Source organism: Pseudochaenichthys georgianus, chromosome 8 (genome assembly GCF_902827115.2).
Source record: "Pseudochaenichthys georgianus chromosome 8, fPseGeo1.2, whole genome shotgun sequence".
Lineage (NCBI taxonomy): Eukaryota > Metazoa > Chordata > Actinopteri > Perciformes > Channichthyidae > Pseudochaenichthys > Pseudochaenichthys georgianus.
In genome coordinates, this window is record NC_047510.2 from 30,245,075 (window position 1) to 30,264,225 (window position 19,151).

A 19,151-nucleotide genomic window follows, 5' to 3' on the forward strand; every position below is an offset into this window, starting at 1 on the left:
AGGGTTGGCAGGACCCCCGGCAGGGGAGTAGACGGCGGGACCTCCAACGACACAGGACACCGGGTTGGCAGGACCCCCGGCAGGGGAGTAGACGGCGGGACCTCCAACGACACTTGCGTAGGGGCTTGAATAGGGAATGGAGAGGGAACTCAAGCGGAGACTTGAGAGGGGACTCGAGAGGAGACTGGAGAGGGGACTCCAGAGGAGACTAGAGAAGGGAACACGAGAGGGGATTTGAGAGGGGAACTAAAGAGGGGACTCGAGGAGGGACCAGAGGAGGGACCAGAGGAGGGAACTCGAGAGGGAACTCGAGAGGGGACTCGAGGGGGAACTGGAGAGGGGACTCGAGATGGAAACAGAGAGGGAACTCGAGAAGGGACTACAGAGGGGACTAGAGGAGAGACTAGGGAAGGGAACTCGAGAGGGGAACTAGAGAGGGGACCCGAGGAGGGACTAGAGGGCCTAAAGGAGGGACTAAAGGAGGGAACTCTCGAGGGGACTCGAGGGGGAACTGGAGAGGGAACTTGAGATGGAAACAGAGAGGGGACTCGAACAGAGACTAAAGAGGGGACTAGAGGAGAGACTAGAGGAGGGACTAGATGAGTAACTAGAGAAGGGAACTCGAGAGGGAAGCTAGAGAGGGGACTCGAGGAGGGACTAGAGGAGGGACTAAAGGAGGGAACTCGAGAGGGAACTGGAGATGGAAACAGAGAGGGGACTCGAGAAGGGACTACAGAGGGGACTAGAGGAGAAACTAGAGGAGGGACTAGAGGAGTAACTAGAGAAGGGAACTCGAGAGGGGAACTAGAGAGGGGACTCGAGGAGGGACTAGAGGAGGGCCTAAAGGAGGGAACTCGAGAGGGGACTCAAGGGGGAACTGGAGAGGGAACTTGAGATGGAAACAGAGAGGGGACTCGAACAGAGACTAAAGAGGGGACTAGAGGAGAGACTAGAGGAGGGACTAGAAGAGTAACTAGAGAAGGGAACTCGAGAGGGAAACTAGAGAGGGGACTCGAGGAGGAACCAGAGGAGGGAACCCGAGATGGGACCGTGGCAGCCGGGACCAGATCCGGGTCTGGAACCAAGGCAGCTGGGGTCGGGACCATGGCTGCTGGGACCAGAACTGGGGCCGAAACCCTGGCTGCAGGGACCGGAATAGCAGCCAGAAACATGGCTGCTGAAGCCAGAATCCTGTCTATAAGCTCCAGCTTCGACGCCGGAAACACGGCCGTATAGGGCGCTCCCGGAGCCGGGACCATAGCCGCTGGGGCCGGCCCTGGAGCCGGAAACATGGCTGTATGATCCAGCTCTGGAGCCCGGATCATGACTTTGTGGGGCGGACTCGGAGCCGGAAACATGGCTGCGGGAGCCTGCACTGGGGCAGGAACCATGGCTGCTGGGGCCGAAACCGTGGCTGCTGGGGCCGGAACCGTGGCTGCTGGGGCCAGGACTGAGGCTGGAACCATGGCTGCTGGCGCCTGTACTGGGACCATGGCTGCTGGGGCCCGGGCTCCTTGTCTGGCCTTGCGACGACTCCTCTTAGCAGCCGCCTGAATGCTCCGTGGGCCTCCATAAGCCTGACGAGTTCCAGCATAAGACTCATGAATAGGAGCAGGAACTGGGGAAGAAGCAGAGGTTGACTCCAGACGGAACACTCCGAGACGTCTGTAGTCAGCAGGCTGGAACTCACACCTCCAGAGGAAGTCCAACATCCAGTCAGGTAAGAATTCCACCAAGTCGGGCTTCTCCATCGCCAACCGGTGCGCCTCTACCAGGGCGGCCTCCTTCAGCCGAACACTGGACGCTTCCTTCCACCAATCGTGGCAACATTCCAAAGGAAAAGAAAACTGTTGCAGCTCCACCTCAAAAGGGTCATCTGCTGGGTCCATTTCTGGTTGGGTCATTCTGTCACGGATGAGTGAAGGAAGCAGGACCCAAATGCAGATAACTTTTGAGAAAACCCTTTATTCCAAGGATAAAGCATAAATGACAAATACCGAACAGAACACTCTCCGGTGAACTCCGTCACCAACAAACAATGACCCAACACTGAACACAGACAGAGACAAGACTAAATACAAGAAGGGGTAATCATGACAACGAGAAACAGCCGGGCAGGGGAGGAGAAACACAAGGACAACAGGTGAACACAATCGGGTAATCAGGGAGGGAAACAGACAGAAAGCAGACAGGCAGGAAACGGGGGTGAACACTTAACACAATAAGACAGGAAACCCAAAGACAAGAAAAACACCAACACAGACAAAACTACAAGCGTGACATAGCATGTGAATTGTGACAGAACTACATGATGTTTGTGTTACCGCTAAGCTAACGGTGGCTAGTGAAAGACATGTAAAAGCTTCAGACATTCACATTAAAAAACCCATTGACTTTGGGACAAGGGAACATTGGTTTTTCTAAATTGCTCACTCATTTCCAGGTTTAGGACTCATTCCTGCGCCACTCTATGGCTGCAGACCTGACTAGAGGAATACCACATGCATTGAAGTCAGCCCCGTCCAGCTAAGGCAAATAATCTGCACTTCCATTTCATAGTCAGTGTTTCATTTCAAATCCAATATGCAGGAGCTAACACAATATCAATGTGTTGCTGTTCTAATACTGTCTGACTTCACAGCACACACACACACACACACACACACACACACACACACACACACACACACACACACACACACACACACACACACACACACACACACACACACACACACACACACACACACACACACACACACACACACACAGAAACGAGTTGTGTGATTAAATTAGCGTCCCTGGGGCCAGACTGCCGGTACCTGCTCAAGCCTGAGTTCACGTCGCTGAGCATTGTCACACTGCTGGTACACACTCACTCTTACAGACCCCGGGGACATCAACCCTCTTAGACCTCTCACCCATCCACAAGAGGGTTTGAACCTGCCTGTCAGTCAGCTGCATGGGAAAAGAGTGCTGGGATTAAGGGCTAGACGGATGGATGGATGAGCACACAATGAGATTTTAGAAGAGGGGGCAAAAAGTGAAATGGTTGGAAAGGGATAGGAAGAAGACGGAGCATCAGAAAATGTAGGGAAGACGACGGGGAGATAAATGAAGAGAGGCAGCTGCAAGACAAATGGAACAACAGACCAAAGGGCAAATGAAGAGGAGGAAATAGAGAGTGGTGGGATCGGGATGAGGTCAGAGAGAAAAGACACCATTATGTGCATGAGTGGCTGCATATTGGCTTCATGCCAGCCTGCTGAAGCTAACCCACGCTAGCTGTTTTTAAACGTTGCTAACATTGACTGTGACTGTGATTTTATGTTCAGTCTGATGCAGTTGGTTTTCATTCTTATCTCTTCACTGACTGGCTTGTTGCTTAAGAAACTTCCCAATATAATATTTAACTCAACTTTGGCACTGTGGGAAATATCAGAAAATGTGTAAATCATCACCACTGGCTTCAATACATGTCAAGTTTATTGTGGTCAGTACACATGTATGATTTAAATTAATTGCTGTGTCTCCCTATTTGTGTCCTTTTGTAGTTAAACTTGTTTTATGTGTAATCCTATGCAAAGTATGGCAAAATGCAGTGCATTATGGGTACCTGGATGGTGCAATACCATCACCCTCAGTAATCTGCATTTGGCTATCCGTGATTAGGCTACGTTTGCTACGCTGAACACACAACTTTACAAATAAAGGTTTTAAATTTGTTCCCGCACTATTTAAGAAACGTTACTGTTGTCGTAAACAGAAGCCATCATTAACATTTTATCATGTTAATTGAACGTTCTGTAATGATTTGGTACCGCAAACAATAAGCTTGCTAGCTTAAAAAAACTGCTAGCTAGCTAACAGCTAACTAAAACAAAATGTTAAAATAAATGCGACGAAGGTGCTTTTTGGTAGGGAACAAATAGTCCAGAAGTGTGCGTTGAAACTTTCTACTCTGTTCTTTGGACTTTTTAAAACATATTTGGAAAAGGCTTCATTAGCAACTAAAGTTTATCTTACTGTAGCTAACCTGATAACCATGTGTAGCTAAGTATGAACTGCGAAACATTTTCACACATCTGAGAAGTGTATAAATACAGTTCTACGCAGGGTATCACTGTGGGCTTCTTATAGCACCGAGTCAAATGAACACAGCCGACCACACACCACCGTCCTACGGCTAACAGAAGAAAAAGGCGTTTTCTCACAAAGCAGGTTTTTGAAAGATTATTTTTGGATGAGCAGTGGGAGGGAGAATGGAGATATGGTGAGTGATGAAGAGACACCGGGGGTGGACAAAGGATGAGGGAACCCACAACTGCCAAAAGAGGTCAAGCGGCTAGTTGTGAGAATAGAGAAAGACATATTTTATTCACTGTTGTTATCACGACCCAGAACAAGAGGAAATTGCTGACCGTTGGAAAAATCTCACTCGTCACCGGCTTGAGTTTCAATAATCAGGATCGCTATGGGGGAGTTCAAGTCCATCTTAAAGGACAGAGAACAAGAATCCATTGTTCAATGTGATTGCTGTATCCCATAAGTGAAGTCGTTTTAAATTGTGCCAGTTTTTTATGTTTTATAATAGTTTCTTTTATTTGCATATTGACTGGTAAATGTGCCATTTAATTTGTGTTTTACGACCGCTGTATTCGTCTACATCAGGGGTGTCAAACTCAAATTCATCGCGGGCCACATTAGCATTATGGTTGCACTCAAAGGGCCGGTTGTAACCATATAAATATACATGTATAAATATATAATATATACAAAATAATGTATTATATTACATTATTGTCTCTGCATTGGATTATTATCGGATAGGGTAATAACTTAGTAATTAACTACGTCTGAAAGCAGAAGTCCAGGGCAAATAATTCTCTCTTCATGTAACTGTATAAGAACGTATTATATTCTTTGCAAGCTCTTGCGGGCCACATCAAATGAAGTCGCGGGCCGGATTTGGCCCCCGGGCCTTGAGTTTGACACCCCTGGTCTACATGTATTGTCTGTGTTTGATCTGTTGTAACTTTCTTCATGCTGCCCTTCTTGGCCAGGCCTTTAATCTCAATGAGACTTTTACCGGGTTAAATAAAGGATATCACGTTCATTTGGTACGACTAGTTCCTGAACAGTGTCCTTCACATGCTGATATGCAAGAGAGGGAGTCACACAGTCACAAGATGGAGGAATAGAAAGCAGTATTCAATGTTTAGTTCAGATTAGCTCCACGTCAGAAATGAGCATGCTTGTCATATGTCTCTCTCCGTAGAGGCTGAATCATCATGTTCATCACATAGCTATCATATGCCTAAAACAGTCCTGATGCTCTTCTACGTAATCATTCATCCTGTCATGAACACGTAGGGCCTTTGGTATCAGAGTACATTCAGTAATTTCCCAACACTGACAAAGGTAAATCTGGACTAATCTGACGTTTAATGAAATGGGCAGAAGGAAGAAGCTGAAAGATGCGGATAAATGGACACGGGCGAATGGATCTGACGTGAATGAAAGAAGGAAATACGTGATCATGAGAATGAAATTCGTCAGAGGTTGAAGTTGTAGAGATGTTGTCTGATCACTGCCTTCTCTCCTTATGAGATACTCCAGGGAGAATCATAGGTCAGGAACGGTCATAAGACACGAGAAGGACTTCTTAATGTCAGTGGCTAATTGTTCTGCCCCTACTCTGACATTAACCACATCAAAACCTGAACCGGTTCTAAACGTAGTCAAGTGGAAAGGACGGGCGATTGGACGAACACATCCGTAATGGCGTACACCAATGACTGCTTTCTTTGGTCGTGTTGGGTCAATTAATGACGCTAACGTGGTGGTGAAAGCTTGTAAAGTCAGCGTGATGTTTGTCGGGCATTGTTTGAATATTGGAGAAACAATCCAAGACATTTATAGATGAGTTTTATTTTTGTTTCTGTTGAGATTAAATGAAGCAAAGTGGGTTTTACGATGACTTAAAACAAGGTCAAAGTCTCGGGAATGGTTGTATTTTTTCTTTTCAGGAAGGTAGACATGTGTTGTAAGTCTGTTTTATTTATTTATTACTTTAAGAAAATGGTAAAAAAAATAGATTTGCAATTGCCGATTGTTTGGCGTTAACACCAGTCTTAGGGCAGTGATAGAAACATCTTGACTTCAGAAGGTGTGTGAAGCTGACCGTTGAGCGGCCCACACCAAGCAAGGAGGCAGAGGCAGAACGTCCAAAAATATAACCCGACATGGGCATTTATTAAAATCATGGGCACAAAGTTCACAGCTTCAATCCTGCTGTTCCCTTTGTCCACATCCTGCAGCCACAAGGATCTCACACACACACCCAGCCCTCTCAACAGACAGAGAAACCGAGCCTAAATACAGCCACTCCAATCAGCACAACCAGACACAGGTGAGGGGGGAGGAGACAACACAGGACACCAGGTGCACACCGTCATCAGCCACAGACAACGCTAATAAAGTGCCCTATTACCCGGCCTGAAGCCGTCAGTCCATAGTGACGAAGTTCCCTTCCCTTCGTCACTAGGTGTATGACTATATTTCTCTGGTTTATAGTTAACATGTTTATTATGTTGTCCCAACCGTATGATATGGCATTCGAGTCTGTGATCTTCATTGCCCCCTCCTGTCTCCATAAGCATCTCCGTTCTGTTCATTTACAAAATACTATCAGCGGGGCTCGTTGGGACATCCTCTAATCTGCCTGAACACTGCAGGAGACACGACACAGGGACACAAACAACACCTCATGAAGCCACAACAAGCCCTTTGGTTAAGGAGCGTCGAGGGGCGTAGGCTAATTGGATGAGACCATGTGAACCAAACATTTTGATCTCAGTCTCGGTGAGTTAGTGGAAGAAGACGAGAGCTGTGATAACACTAACTCCTCCTGTCACACTTGGTCTGATCACAGCTCGACTGTCTCTCTTGTACTCCTGCATGTGATACTCGCTTCACAGACAATTACGGCCCGTCCACACTACAGCTTCGACAGCTTCAAAAACGGTTTCCAACGCGTCTGCCCGTTCACTTTGAATGGGGTGACGTCACTTTTCGCCGAACTGCATTGTGGGAAGCAGAGCGGAGCTTTCCTGGCATTCAGGCTGCAAAGGTTGAGCAATGTTCAACTTTTGAAGCTTCTGAAGCTTTCGGTGGAAGCGTCAGCCGATCAAATCATATGCCGGTACAAGCTCTAGCCAATCAAACCGCTGCTTGTGTGTCAGGGGCGGGAGATTCATGTGATTGGTTGTTGGTGGAGCTTCAGACACGCCCAGCTCCAAGCTTCTTTTGAAGCTGTAGTGTGGACGGGCCGTTAGATCATTAGTTCTCTCAAAGTGAACATTGTTGGTCCTTAACCTTTAAGACAGCTCTCAGGTAGAAGAGGTCTGAGCTTCATTACTAATGCTGTCTGATCACAACGTTAAGAACTTCCTAATACACTGAGAAGAGGAAACGGTGAGTGTATTTGCGCATGGTGAATTCAGAGAAATACCAGCGGATAAGACGAACAGCGCAAACACACTTCCTGTGTGACAATGTGAGATTATACAGAGATCAAGAGTCAAATGTGTGGAACTTCAATGTTGGGGGAAATAAGCTGCACTTTTAATGAGCTGTACCCAGAGTCAAACTTTAAAATGTTATTATTATATATAAGCCATTCAGGTATTTTCATACAGATAAATGTAAGTTCCTGGTGATTATTTACATAGATCATGATGTACTTCACGGTATCTTTAATATGCACATTTTCAATGTTTCATATCAGCATGTAGTGTCTCTACTGTGACATGTTTCCATGCTTTAATGTTCAAAAAGCTCTTTTCACCCTGATTGGTTAGCTGGCCAGCTCTGTTGTGATTGGTCAACCGCTTAGAGATGTCCCGCCCCTTAGCCTATCGCTTACAATGTGCTGTAGCGCTAGCCAATAGAAGTGCGTGTGTTACATAGTGATGTCACTAGTCAACAAAGGAGTCCAATTGAGGCGTTTCAGACAGGGTGGGGGGGTGGGAGAGAAACTCCCTCTGTTGGAAACTTTGGGATTTTAACCTTTGCAGAAAATCAAACCAAAAACCTATACACACTAAAGGAAAGGGAAAACTCAACAAGCAAAATAGGGCCTCTTTAAGACAGCAGAAGTATGTGAACGGATCTGAAAGAGAAGCAACTGTAAAAGTCCTTAATCGAAGGATTCTAAACCTTTTGAGGGTGAGGAAGTCTGGAAAAATCTCTTAATTAGACAAAAAGTGGATGTTTGTGACGGCAGTTGAAGTTTGACCTTGATACACCTTTCTCTGAAACTGCCGTCTGCCAGGAGCCCGGTCTGAACCACAATCCAAATCCCTTCAGCAGCGAGTAATGAGGCGGCACAACATGTTCTCACAGGAAGAGACTGTTAGATACTGAGATAGGCACTGTTTTTTAAATGTATGAAACAAACAATGTTAAAAATGAAGATACACAAAGAAAGTAGGGCTGCATGATTTGGGAAAAGTCACTAGTTGCGATTATTATTATATTATTCACAATACTTGTGGTATTGATAATTTGTGATTATCACATATTTAATTATTCTGGTGTGACTTTTCAAAGAGTCTGCACCAAACACACATGTGTTTTGTGAAGTCTGTAGGCCGGGATATGTCTGCAATACTTCAATAAAATGCTATTTAATACATATATAACCTTTAAGAAATGTTCCTGTTATTAGTTCATATTGAGACTCTGATACATTTCAATCAAATGGGCAGCCCTTCTGAAAAGAGATGTTTAAATATCTGTTGTAACAGCACTAAGAACACTTGACAGTCTGAATGTACTCCACTTACTTTTTCAACACATGGATTTACTTTTCTCACTACAATAAAAGTGCTGTGTACTTACGCGGCATGATCCCCTGGTTGATCAACTCTTCTCTGGATCTTCTCTGTTGGAGCTTCAGCTGCAGAACTGAACAACAAGTACAAAAAAGTAGAGTCAACCCACCGTACATCATCTGTGCCTCGGTTCACAGAAAGCCACAACGGTACAGATATTACTCATAACGACGGTGCCGGTAAAGACCCATCAAATAAGACGGCTTTCTTAGTTTGAATGTAAGTAACCACGGTGACATCTGAAGCGATTTTCAGAGGTTTTTAAATACCCAGTTAGCTGCTGATGATCGAAATTAGTGTCTCTGTGGTCGCCTGAGAGAAGACGTATAACATCTGTGTCACTTTATGGAAACACACAGATGTGAACAACACACAGCAACCGCGGCGCAGCTTCCTGTTTAAGTATTTGATTCTGAAGCAGCTCACACACTTTACTGCTGCATGTATCACATCTCTTCACCACAGGAGACATAGATGTGTGACAAAGAGGGAAAAGGAAAGAGATCTACATGCATGTGTTAACTGGTATTTGCATGTGGTCATTGCTCAGAAAAGCCATCCCATGTGTACTGACTCACCTTGTTCGGAGGGCCAAAAAACATGCTTAATTTGCACAAAGGGTAAATGATACCTTGCACTTATGCGCTTAGGACCATGTACCTTAAATGCTTTTTAAATGGTCTTTTTTGCACTGATATGTTTTCTACTGTTGTTTTTCTTTTGATTTGTTGCGGGTAAAACTTTCTCGAGTTGGACGATAACATAAACTGAACCTTACATTTTCTCAGCCGGAATATCATATCAGCAAAAACGTAGGAAAGGATTTTCTGCAGATCGGCAACTGCTGTGTATTATGAAATCTGGGTCATGAAATCTGCATTACGGAGCACATATTATGCTCATTTTCAGGTATTTGAGAGAAATTCCGTCTGCCGGGAACTTTGGGATTTGAGCCTTTGCAGACTATTTACATGCACACAAACCTCTATAGAAGACCCCTAAATCACAATAGGGACTCTTTCAACTGGCATCTGGAACATGTTTGGTAGAAGCCTCTTTTACCCGCCCACGTGTATGTAATAATGGCCGTGCTGTGGCTTACAGGTCTATTATTTTTTTAGAAGATTTTCTACCTGAAAACTCCAAGAATCGAAGTGTCTACTTAAAGGTGGGGTAAGTAATTCACTAAAGAAACACTTTTTGTTATATTCCATTAACATCCCGATAGCAATGCATACATTAAATACTTTGACAATAAATACATACACAATGTCATCTGTGGAAGCCGTGGCGCTGTAAAAAGCACGACCAATCATCTGAGTAACTGGATGGCCTACCTGCCTGTCAGCCTTCCATCTGGGCACAAACTGATCTCGTGCCCTCATTGATCATGTGCGCGTGTTCGTGTGTGTTGGGGGAGGGGCTCTGCGAGGAAGTCTGAAGGAAGGGGCAGATTTGTTTGGCTGCGTACTTTCACATTCTAGCGCACTCGAGCTGGTTTCTCCATTCTTACCTACCCTACCTTGAAGTCAAGGACTGTTTCAAAGACTCATTAAAGACAAAGAAAGGAAATTGAATTGGTCCGCTTTTGTTCTCCAGTCTTTCAAGTTCAAGCAGACATTGAGAGAAAGCCAAAGAACCCAACGAACTTGACACATCTTTGCTCTGCGAAGCTGTGTCTGAGGTGTTGCAAAGCAGGTATTTTGAACTCATGACCTTGCCTACAGCGTGAACTGTATGCTGTTAATATTCAGTAAAAAAAGTTCCTAATTTCCTGAGCTTTCACACTTAGGTGTTACATCTTCCCTCCTCTGATGAAAGGAACATAATGTTTTTAAGTGTCCTGCAGAGCGAACACCTCACTGCTGTGACATCCTGATCAGAGAAAGGACAAATCCATAAAGTATGAATTTACTGCTGCGCCTCCTGGTCCGAAGCCAATCCCCCCCGATGACATTCAAACAGTAGCTCAACTTTCCTCAGCACAGCGTTCCTATGCCACGAACTGAGACCCAACGTGTGGTCATTTGATCAGCCTTAGACAAGTTAGGTTCACATGACCAACACACTCATATTTGACATGATTTTGTACGAGCAATATCTAAACACAAGGTTGCAGGCCAGTAGAACTTGTAAATCATTCTCAAAGCTGTCATAAATCATGAATGAATGGGAACAGAACGTGATGCGACTCAGAGCGTAGGGCTGCTCGATAATGGCAAAAATCAAAATCTCGATTATTTGGGTCAGTAATTGTAATTGCGATTATTAAATGCGATTATTCATTGACTTTGAAAACATCCATTTATTGGAGAACAAAAATGTGAACAGTATGTTTTTAACAGTTGATTACCCCGAACTTTAAATATAATTCAACTGAAAAAAAAAAAAAAAAATTATTTAAAAAAAAAAGTAATAATAAAAAAATAATCGTTTTATTTCGATTACGTTGTTTTCGTAATCGTTGCAAGACATAATCGTAATCGCGATTAAAATCCGATTAATTGAGCAGCCCTATCAGAGCGTAATAAAAACTATTCTTTAAATGTTGTAAATGTATCTATATGAAGCTGCAGTATACTATTAATCAATGAGTTAAGAATCGCTTTTTTAAAAACTACACTTTTATAAGACAACACATAAAACAGACATATACCAAAAATAACAGCCAACAATAGCTTTTACTCTTTTTAAGCAGTGTTCTGATGTTAAATACAGCATTTATTCCTAACAAGGGCCCCAAAGCAGAATCTAGAAGGCATCGGAGGTATTGCAGAAAAGTTTTTTTAAATCTACGTTCGTAAAGAAAACACACCAAAGAAAAGCATTATCTCGAGACCAGTAAGGTTCGACGTTCTCGTTTAGCAAACTCTAGCTAGCTAACGTTCCCTCCGGTGGAGCGAAACAAAGTGGATCGTTTTCTAGACCAAAAAGTGATTCAGAAGAAGCTCCGAAATGTGTGGTGAGGAATTTAGAAAACATTAAACATTATATTGATTCATAATGGCAGACAATGAAGGATTGAATTGTGTGGGTTATCAAAGTCGATACTCGTGTATACTAACAGCGCAGTTATTTTCCTTTTTTGGTAATTTTGTGTCTTTTGTCAACCAGGTTGGACATTTCTTAAAAAGTGGACCTCAACACGTTAAAAACAAACCCTTATTCGTGCCTTTGGAGCAACATTCATTTTCATTAGCCACTTGTTTCAGGCTACCTGCTCAATGTCAATTATTAGAATTTGAATTAGAAGCATTTATTGTCATTATACAAGTACGACGAGAAGAGTAATGAATAAAGTCCAATATTCACCTCTTTTTTGGTCTCCACCAACCCATGAGCAAAATATCTGGCCCTTCTAAATGCTGCACTGTGTGAGTTCAGAGGTCAATCGATAAATATGTCTGCTGTCTGGTGCTGGCTATTAGCTTTTGTGGTGAAAACAGCTGCGGCCAAAAACAATAGCGAAAACAGTAACAGTAGAGTTACCCCCTGCGAAACCCAAAGAATGAGCTAGAAGACGCTTTGTAGAGCTGCGGGGAACTGCGAGGTTCCAATTCATTGTGTTTGGAAAGGAAGGCAAGCTGTTCCCGCAGTGAGTCAGAGAGTTACTGCAGAATCACACATTTGAGACGCATTGTGTCCAAACTGTGTCCTAAAGTCATTCTCTTTAACCTTTTATCCACTCCTTTCATCTTTTCTCCTTCTGCCTCAACACAAAAACACTTCACACACCAAAACATGACTTGTCCTTAGTGTTGGTCGCTTGCAGGTCGGATAACAAAAGATAGCGTATCTATTTCCATTCATGTTCCCCTTTAATCCCACACAGTAAAAGAAAAGATAAGAGTGCTTATCATTCTAATGCAAGGGTGTCAAACTTAAGGCCCGGGGGCCAAATCCGGCCCGCCACTTCATTTGATGTGGCCCACAAGAGCTTGCAAAGAATATAATACGTTTATTATAAGTTTATTATAGGGCTGTGCAATTAATCGTATTTTAATCGCGATTACGATTATGGCTTGCGACGATTATGAAAACAGCATAATTGACAAAATACGATTATTTTGCTGGGTGCGCTTTCGCCCCTCCCTAAAAGCCCACTCAGCCACGTGGGAGTGACATGTGTTGTGAGTGTTCAGCGCGAGCGAAGATGTCGGAACAAGAGCAGCAACTCGTTAAAAAGAAGGGTAAAACTATTTCCACTATTTGCAAGTACTTTGCCATTACATTTCACATCGCTAAAGATATGTGCCCAGTTAGCAACCAGGGCTTCAAGCAACTTGTCAACACGTTGGACAAGCGTTACGCGATGCCGTCTCGGTATTATTTCAGCAGGTCTGCGCTGCCTGCACTATATGACAAATGCCGTGGGGAAGTTGAGAGAGATGTGGCTTCAGCTGACTACTTTGCTACCACAACAGACCTATGGTCTAGCCCAGGGGTGCCCAACCAGTCGATCGCGAGATGTGTCTAAAAATAGAACAACAATAATCTGTTTTATGGTTAATGTCCTGTAACATAATCTTCCTGTGTCAGAATAATGCACTTGAACGCATCAAAGCTTTGTGATTGGCCGGCGTCACCCCATGTGTCGGGGCGTGGCTGAGGGTCTTCAGTACTGGTGGCATTATTGTCTCCTGCCTGCGCTCATCTCTGAAACCTGACCATGTCAACAGGCTGGTGTTTCTTGCATCTTTAAGAGATGACATGAGCAGCCCTACCAGCATTTGCCATGGTGGCCTAATATTTTTATTTGGTCTTAAATTGTAGTTCAACATGTATTTCCTGTTACTTCTGGACCATGACGGTTGGCCAGCCTTCAACGTTTAACTGAGTGGAATAATGAATATGTTTCACCAAAATGTTGGCTATATGTTAAGGAGTTTTCAGTAGGTTGCACTGCATCATATTTGATTTAATTTATTTTGGTTTAATTTATTTTTATTTATCATATTAATAATATATGTTTAGTATGGTTTTGGAAGTGCGCTCCAACATATTTGTTGATCTTGTTTATTGGTAAAATATTATTTGTTTTAAAGTTCAATAAATGGTCAATGAATAATCGTCAATATAATCGTGATATCAATTATTACCCAAATAATCGTGATTATGATTTTTGCCATAATCGCACAGCCCTAGTTTATTATATGTCCCACAATGCATCTCATTTTGTGAGATGCCACTGAAGAGACTTGCAATTACTTACTAGACTTGTGCTTTCAGACGTAGTTAATTATGAAGTTATTACCATATCCGATAATAATCCAATGCAGAGGAAATATTGTAAAATAATACATTATTTTATATATATATATATATATATATATATTATGTATATTTATCTATGTATATGTATATAGTCTTAAGGTTACCACCGGCCCTTTGAGTGCAACCATAATTCTAATGTGGCCCGCGATGAAATTGAGTTTGACCCCCCTGCTCTAATGCATCTGCCTTGTGTTCCCTTTCTCTGAATGCAGCAACCTTCTTTTATAGAAGGATGCTTCTCAACAGTGTAGAAAAGATGAGTATTTATTTGTACATTGGAGTTAGTAATGAGAGCCAGCTCTGTTGCTGTGGCCTCCTGCAGGAAGACTCTGCAGACAGTCGCTCTGTGTGTCCTACAGTAGCCGCGGATACAAAACATTCATGTTCTTCTGAAGTCTGTGACGAGGACGGGGCTGACGCAGGATGCTGCAGTTTCTCCCCTTGGCAGCGGCAACACTTTTTTAACTGGGAGCAGGAAAACAGCCAGACTAACACATCGAAATATAACACAGTTACCCGTTAGAGGAACGCGAGACATTTGGAAGCATATGCAGGAGAGCGTATTAAACACACCGGTTTGATACCTCACTCTGCAGCTGCATAGTGTGAATAAACACACACACACACACACACACACACACACACACACACACACACACACACACACACACACACACACACACACACACACACACACACACACACACACACACACACACACACACACACACACACACACACACACACACACACACACACACACACACACACACACACACACACACACACACACACACACACACACACACACACAGAACGCTTGTTTTCAAGGCTGATGATTTGTGCCAGGAGATGATGCTATGTGCTGATACAGAGTCTATTCTGGGAAAGTGTGCTCATTGCTCGAATGCCACCACATAGCAGCGAGTGCACCTTCACTCAACAACAGTTTAATGCAAACAATAATAACCCGACTTCACCCTTAAGATATATCAGGTCAACTTGATTACGAGGAACCTTGGAGTGCTTGAGAGGGCAAGCAACAATGTAAACGCCCTGTGAGAGAGTATGTACTCGGAGAAACTGATATTTCGGTCTCAATTTTATCTCAAAATCTTGAAAAGGTGACTCGAGACGAACGGTGTCAACAATAACAATTCCCAGCGAGAATTGGCGTGATAGCTACACGTTAGCTGTTAGCAGCCGGTGGGCAGCACTGTTACACTTTGGTGAATACCTGTGCTAATATCAGCTAACGTAAACATAGCAGTGTTGGATTCAAAATACATGACGATGTGTTCAAGGTGAGGAAAACAAGTTATCGCCATGTTATTTGTAAAGTGATAAATGCATGATTTCAATTTAGTAATACAGTTGTTTTGATGGGTTTATTTGACGATATTGTAACGTTCACAGGAAGGAGTCGAGAGGCAAGCTTCCAGTTACTAGGCTTTAATAACTGACTTCTACTGACTTCTACACAGATGATTACGGAGGGGTATAGCTTGAGGCTCAACCTCACACACATTGACACTGACTTCTAACACAGCACCTATATAACACATTGTACACGTCACACTTCCCGCCCTCCCCCGTCTGCTCACCCAACCACAGGCCCGCACCTCAGACAGCAGCCCGTGCAGCTCCATGATTGGCAGAGAGACGGGGGATTCCTGAGTGACACCCTCAACAGCCTATACCAGGGTCGCTACACTATTAACGTATTAAAAACTGAATTATGACCTGTTTAACTTTAAAAAAAATTATTCACACGGCAATAAGTGAGTGTAACTTAATTTAATGTAATTTCAGGTTCATGGGATTACCTTGGAAAAAGACCTGTGAGTCTCTATTCAAACGTGTTCCTCGCGTCAGTCAACAGAAAACCACAAGACATACATCTGTAACTCGAAACCACGTTTACTTGCCATATTGGAGTTTTATGTGTAATGTCAGTAAAGAAATAATAAAATAATATTGCCAATAATCAAATGGACCCTAAAGTAAATACTTTGTCACTATACTTTAGACTACTCTGGAAGACTCTCAGAGTTCACGGAGTTTGTCCTTCCCTGAATCGGTCCAAACTGATCTCAGAGCAGCTTCTTTGGTCCGAGGTCTCTCCAGTCCACCCGCTGCTGAGCTCATGAGCACGAGGCAGACTGCCCCCCCCCCCCCTACTGTAACCCGGCCACTTGTAATGTATTTGATCCACTTAACACCTGGGCCCAGAAAATAAACTTGGATTACACTCTGAGGAAGACCTTTACACTTAAAGGGCCAGTGTGCCATAATAAGGGGGATACGAGCAGAACTATTTATCACCTGAAACTTTCAGGTGATAAATAGTTCTGCTCGTATCCCCCTTATTATGGCACACTGGCCCTTTAAGTGTAAAGGTCTGAAACTTAGAACTGTTGGGTGTTTGTTAGCTTACGATTTGATCTTCATATATGAGTGGCTCCTCATCCACGGATTCAATAGTTAAATGGAGGAAATGGACAGACCGTACACTGGCTCAAGATAGGACTTTTCTTGTTTTTGCGTTACCTGTAAGCCCAGGTAATTCAACAACACGCGTGTCTGCTGTAACGCCAGCTGCCAACGTACATGTCGCTGCTCTTAGTGTCGTGTTGTAGTAAATGTGGCCTGAGCAAAGCGGAGGTCCTGAAACACACCGAGACGTTATCACAGTCTCACACTGGGTGGCCGGTGACAACAGTCTTATAAAGGGAAGGTTTGAGCAGATGGGCAATCTGCAATAAAACACCAAAAGGCGTCAAATTCTACACTTTAAAAACAGTCAAAGCCGTTTGTAACATCTTTTTTAAATCGACATCCTCCAAACGTTGGGACAAATACTGCCTTTGTTCTCTGAAGGAACTACTACTTAAGCCAAATAATTCACCATGAAAGCTACACACATTTACAAATCATAGTGTTGGAGGTTTGACTATTATTACAAAGTAGAGATGCACCATTCATTGAGAATTAACTTATATCGAATATAGTCTTTAGTGCAATATTCAAATCGCAGGAAGTACAATTGGTTTACGGCTCAATATGTGCTCAAATGACCATTTTAAATGAACTTGCAGATATCCTGGCCCACAAAGCGTATTCTATAGACTTAACAAAACATATTAGAGCAATCCTCTTAAGAAATCAAACCATGATTATTTAAACGCATTTTTCAATGATAATGAGAATTATGATTCAAAATGATCAATCTCTCCAATATAGAGAATCACAACACAATAGCAATGTCAGGCCTAAAATCAAAGCATGAAACACAACAACACGTGTCCCACCTTGTCTGAGACTCTGACAGGCCTGCCGCTCCAACTCAAACCGCAGCGCTCTCTCCTCCATGTCCCTGCTGATTGGCTGAGGCCTGAGAGGGGCGGGGTCAATGCGGATGCAAGGCAGGTGTTCCAGCATGGCCATCAAACTAAGATACTAATCTGAATATGTCCAAAGCGGGGAAAAGCAAGGAGCAGGAAGTGGGCCGGATGAGGCTCTACGGCCGGGGAACAGGAGAGCGTAATCCTCTGTGACGACGTTGCTATCACTACAACAAATATTCTTCAAAGCGTTGAAACATGAAAAGAAGAGTTGGGCAAAGTTTCTGAAATCAAAAGACCTTAAAAAGAGGCTTCAAAATCTTTTGGGAAAAACCTCCTTAATTACATTGAATGAAAGCATTCCTCACGACAAAGTCCTCCTTCGATGTGTGTAATATTGAAGTAAAAAAAAGAGTGTATCAATTCAGAAGTACTGCGCTTCTGCTGTGGCTCCAGGACTGACTGAGACGCGTGTGTGTGAGAGTGTGTGTGTCAACTGTCTGTGAATCTGTGATCAAGCAGTCTGTACCAGCTGCTGCTGAACTCACGGCTGGACGTCATTCAGACACTGACAGACACAAACAGGCGTCCTGCACGCGAGCACACACACACACACACACACGCTGGTACACACACGTTGTGAGTGGTGCCCCTTTCCTTCTCACCAAATTCCTCTCACTTAGCACTTCTGATCTAAGCTGAGTGCGTTATCAAGGATATGATGTGAGCACCTCTCTGCCATCTTGCCTTCAGGGCCTCCTCACACACACACACACACACACACACACACACACACACACACACACACACACACACACACACACACACACACACACACACACACACACACACACACACACACACACACACACACACACACACACACACACACACACACACACACACACACACACACACACACACACACACACACACACACACACACACACACACACACACACACACACACACACACAGACACACCACAACACTTGCTTCCACTCGTCAACACATCTTTTCTTCACTGTTTTTCTAGCTGCACACCTGTCTTGCTGTTTCCTGCTAATCATGTTTGAAAGCTTCACTAAATATCTGCAGGGAGGACCTCTTTTTTTAGGCCAAAACTGAAGTTAGCATTGCCCTGATTTTCTTGACAAAATAATGTCTATTGGATTGCCAAGTATCAGCAAATAAGGTTACACAAAAAACTAAAATGTGGTATATGTTCTCTATTTAAGTAACGTCCCACTTTAGTTTAGTGTAGAAGAAACCATTCATTATATTGACTCAATTGAGCAGTCTGTTTTGATTTGCTAACGGCAACAATAATGTTGCTAGTGGCTAGCTACTGCTAGCTCAAACATGGGCCACATGTAGGGTTGCAAAGTTCCGGGAATTTTCTAAGATGGAAACTTTCCATGGGAATAAACTGGGAATTTTCTAAATTGAAGGTTGGCTCTTCATAGGGAACTTAAATATAGTTGGGGAAAGTATATTTTAGAATAATCTTGACGAAAACAAACAGATGGCATTCAAGTACACTTGAATACCCATGCCATAGCACACTGCTTACTGCATGGCTATTGCGACCGCACAAAGGTTCGCAACAGGCTCACAAATGAGAGAGTGGAAAAAC

General features: G+C 43.5%; 1 protein-coding gene across 2 annotated transcripts in view; it reads right to left on the reverse strand.

The window, feature by feature from the left end:
* LOC117450525 (myocardin-related transcription factor A-like) overlaps nt 1–19,151 on the reverse strand; it is a 56,917-nt gene that overhangs the window by 25,820 nt on the left and 11,946 nt on the right. The window contains exons 1-2 of one of the 2 annotated variants that reach the window (XM_034088337.2): nt 17,483–17,885; nt 8,905–8,970 (exon numbers count right to left, since the gene is read on the reverse strand). In XM_034088337.2, coding sequence (XP_033944228.1) covers nt 8,905–8,970; nt 17,483–17,618 — 202 coding nt within the window. In that variant the 5' untranslated portion in view covers nt 17,619–17,885. Of the gene's footprint in view, nt 1–8,904; nt 8,971–17,482; nt 17,886–19,151 lie in introns of those variants that run through there. The other variant, XM_034088338.2, reaches the window with a different exon arrangement.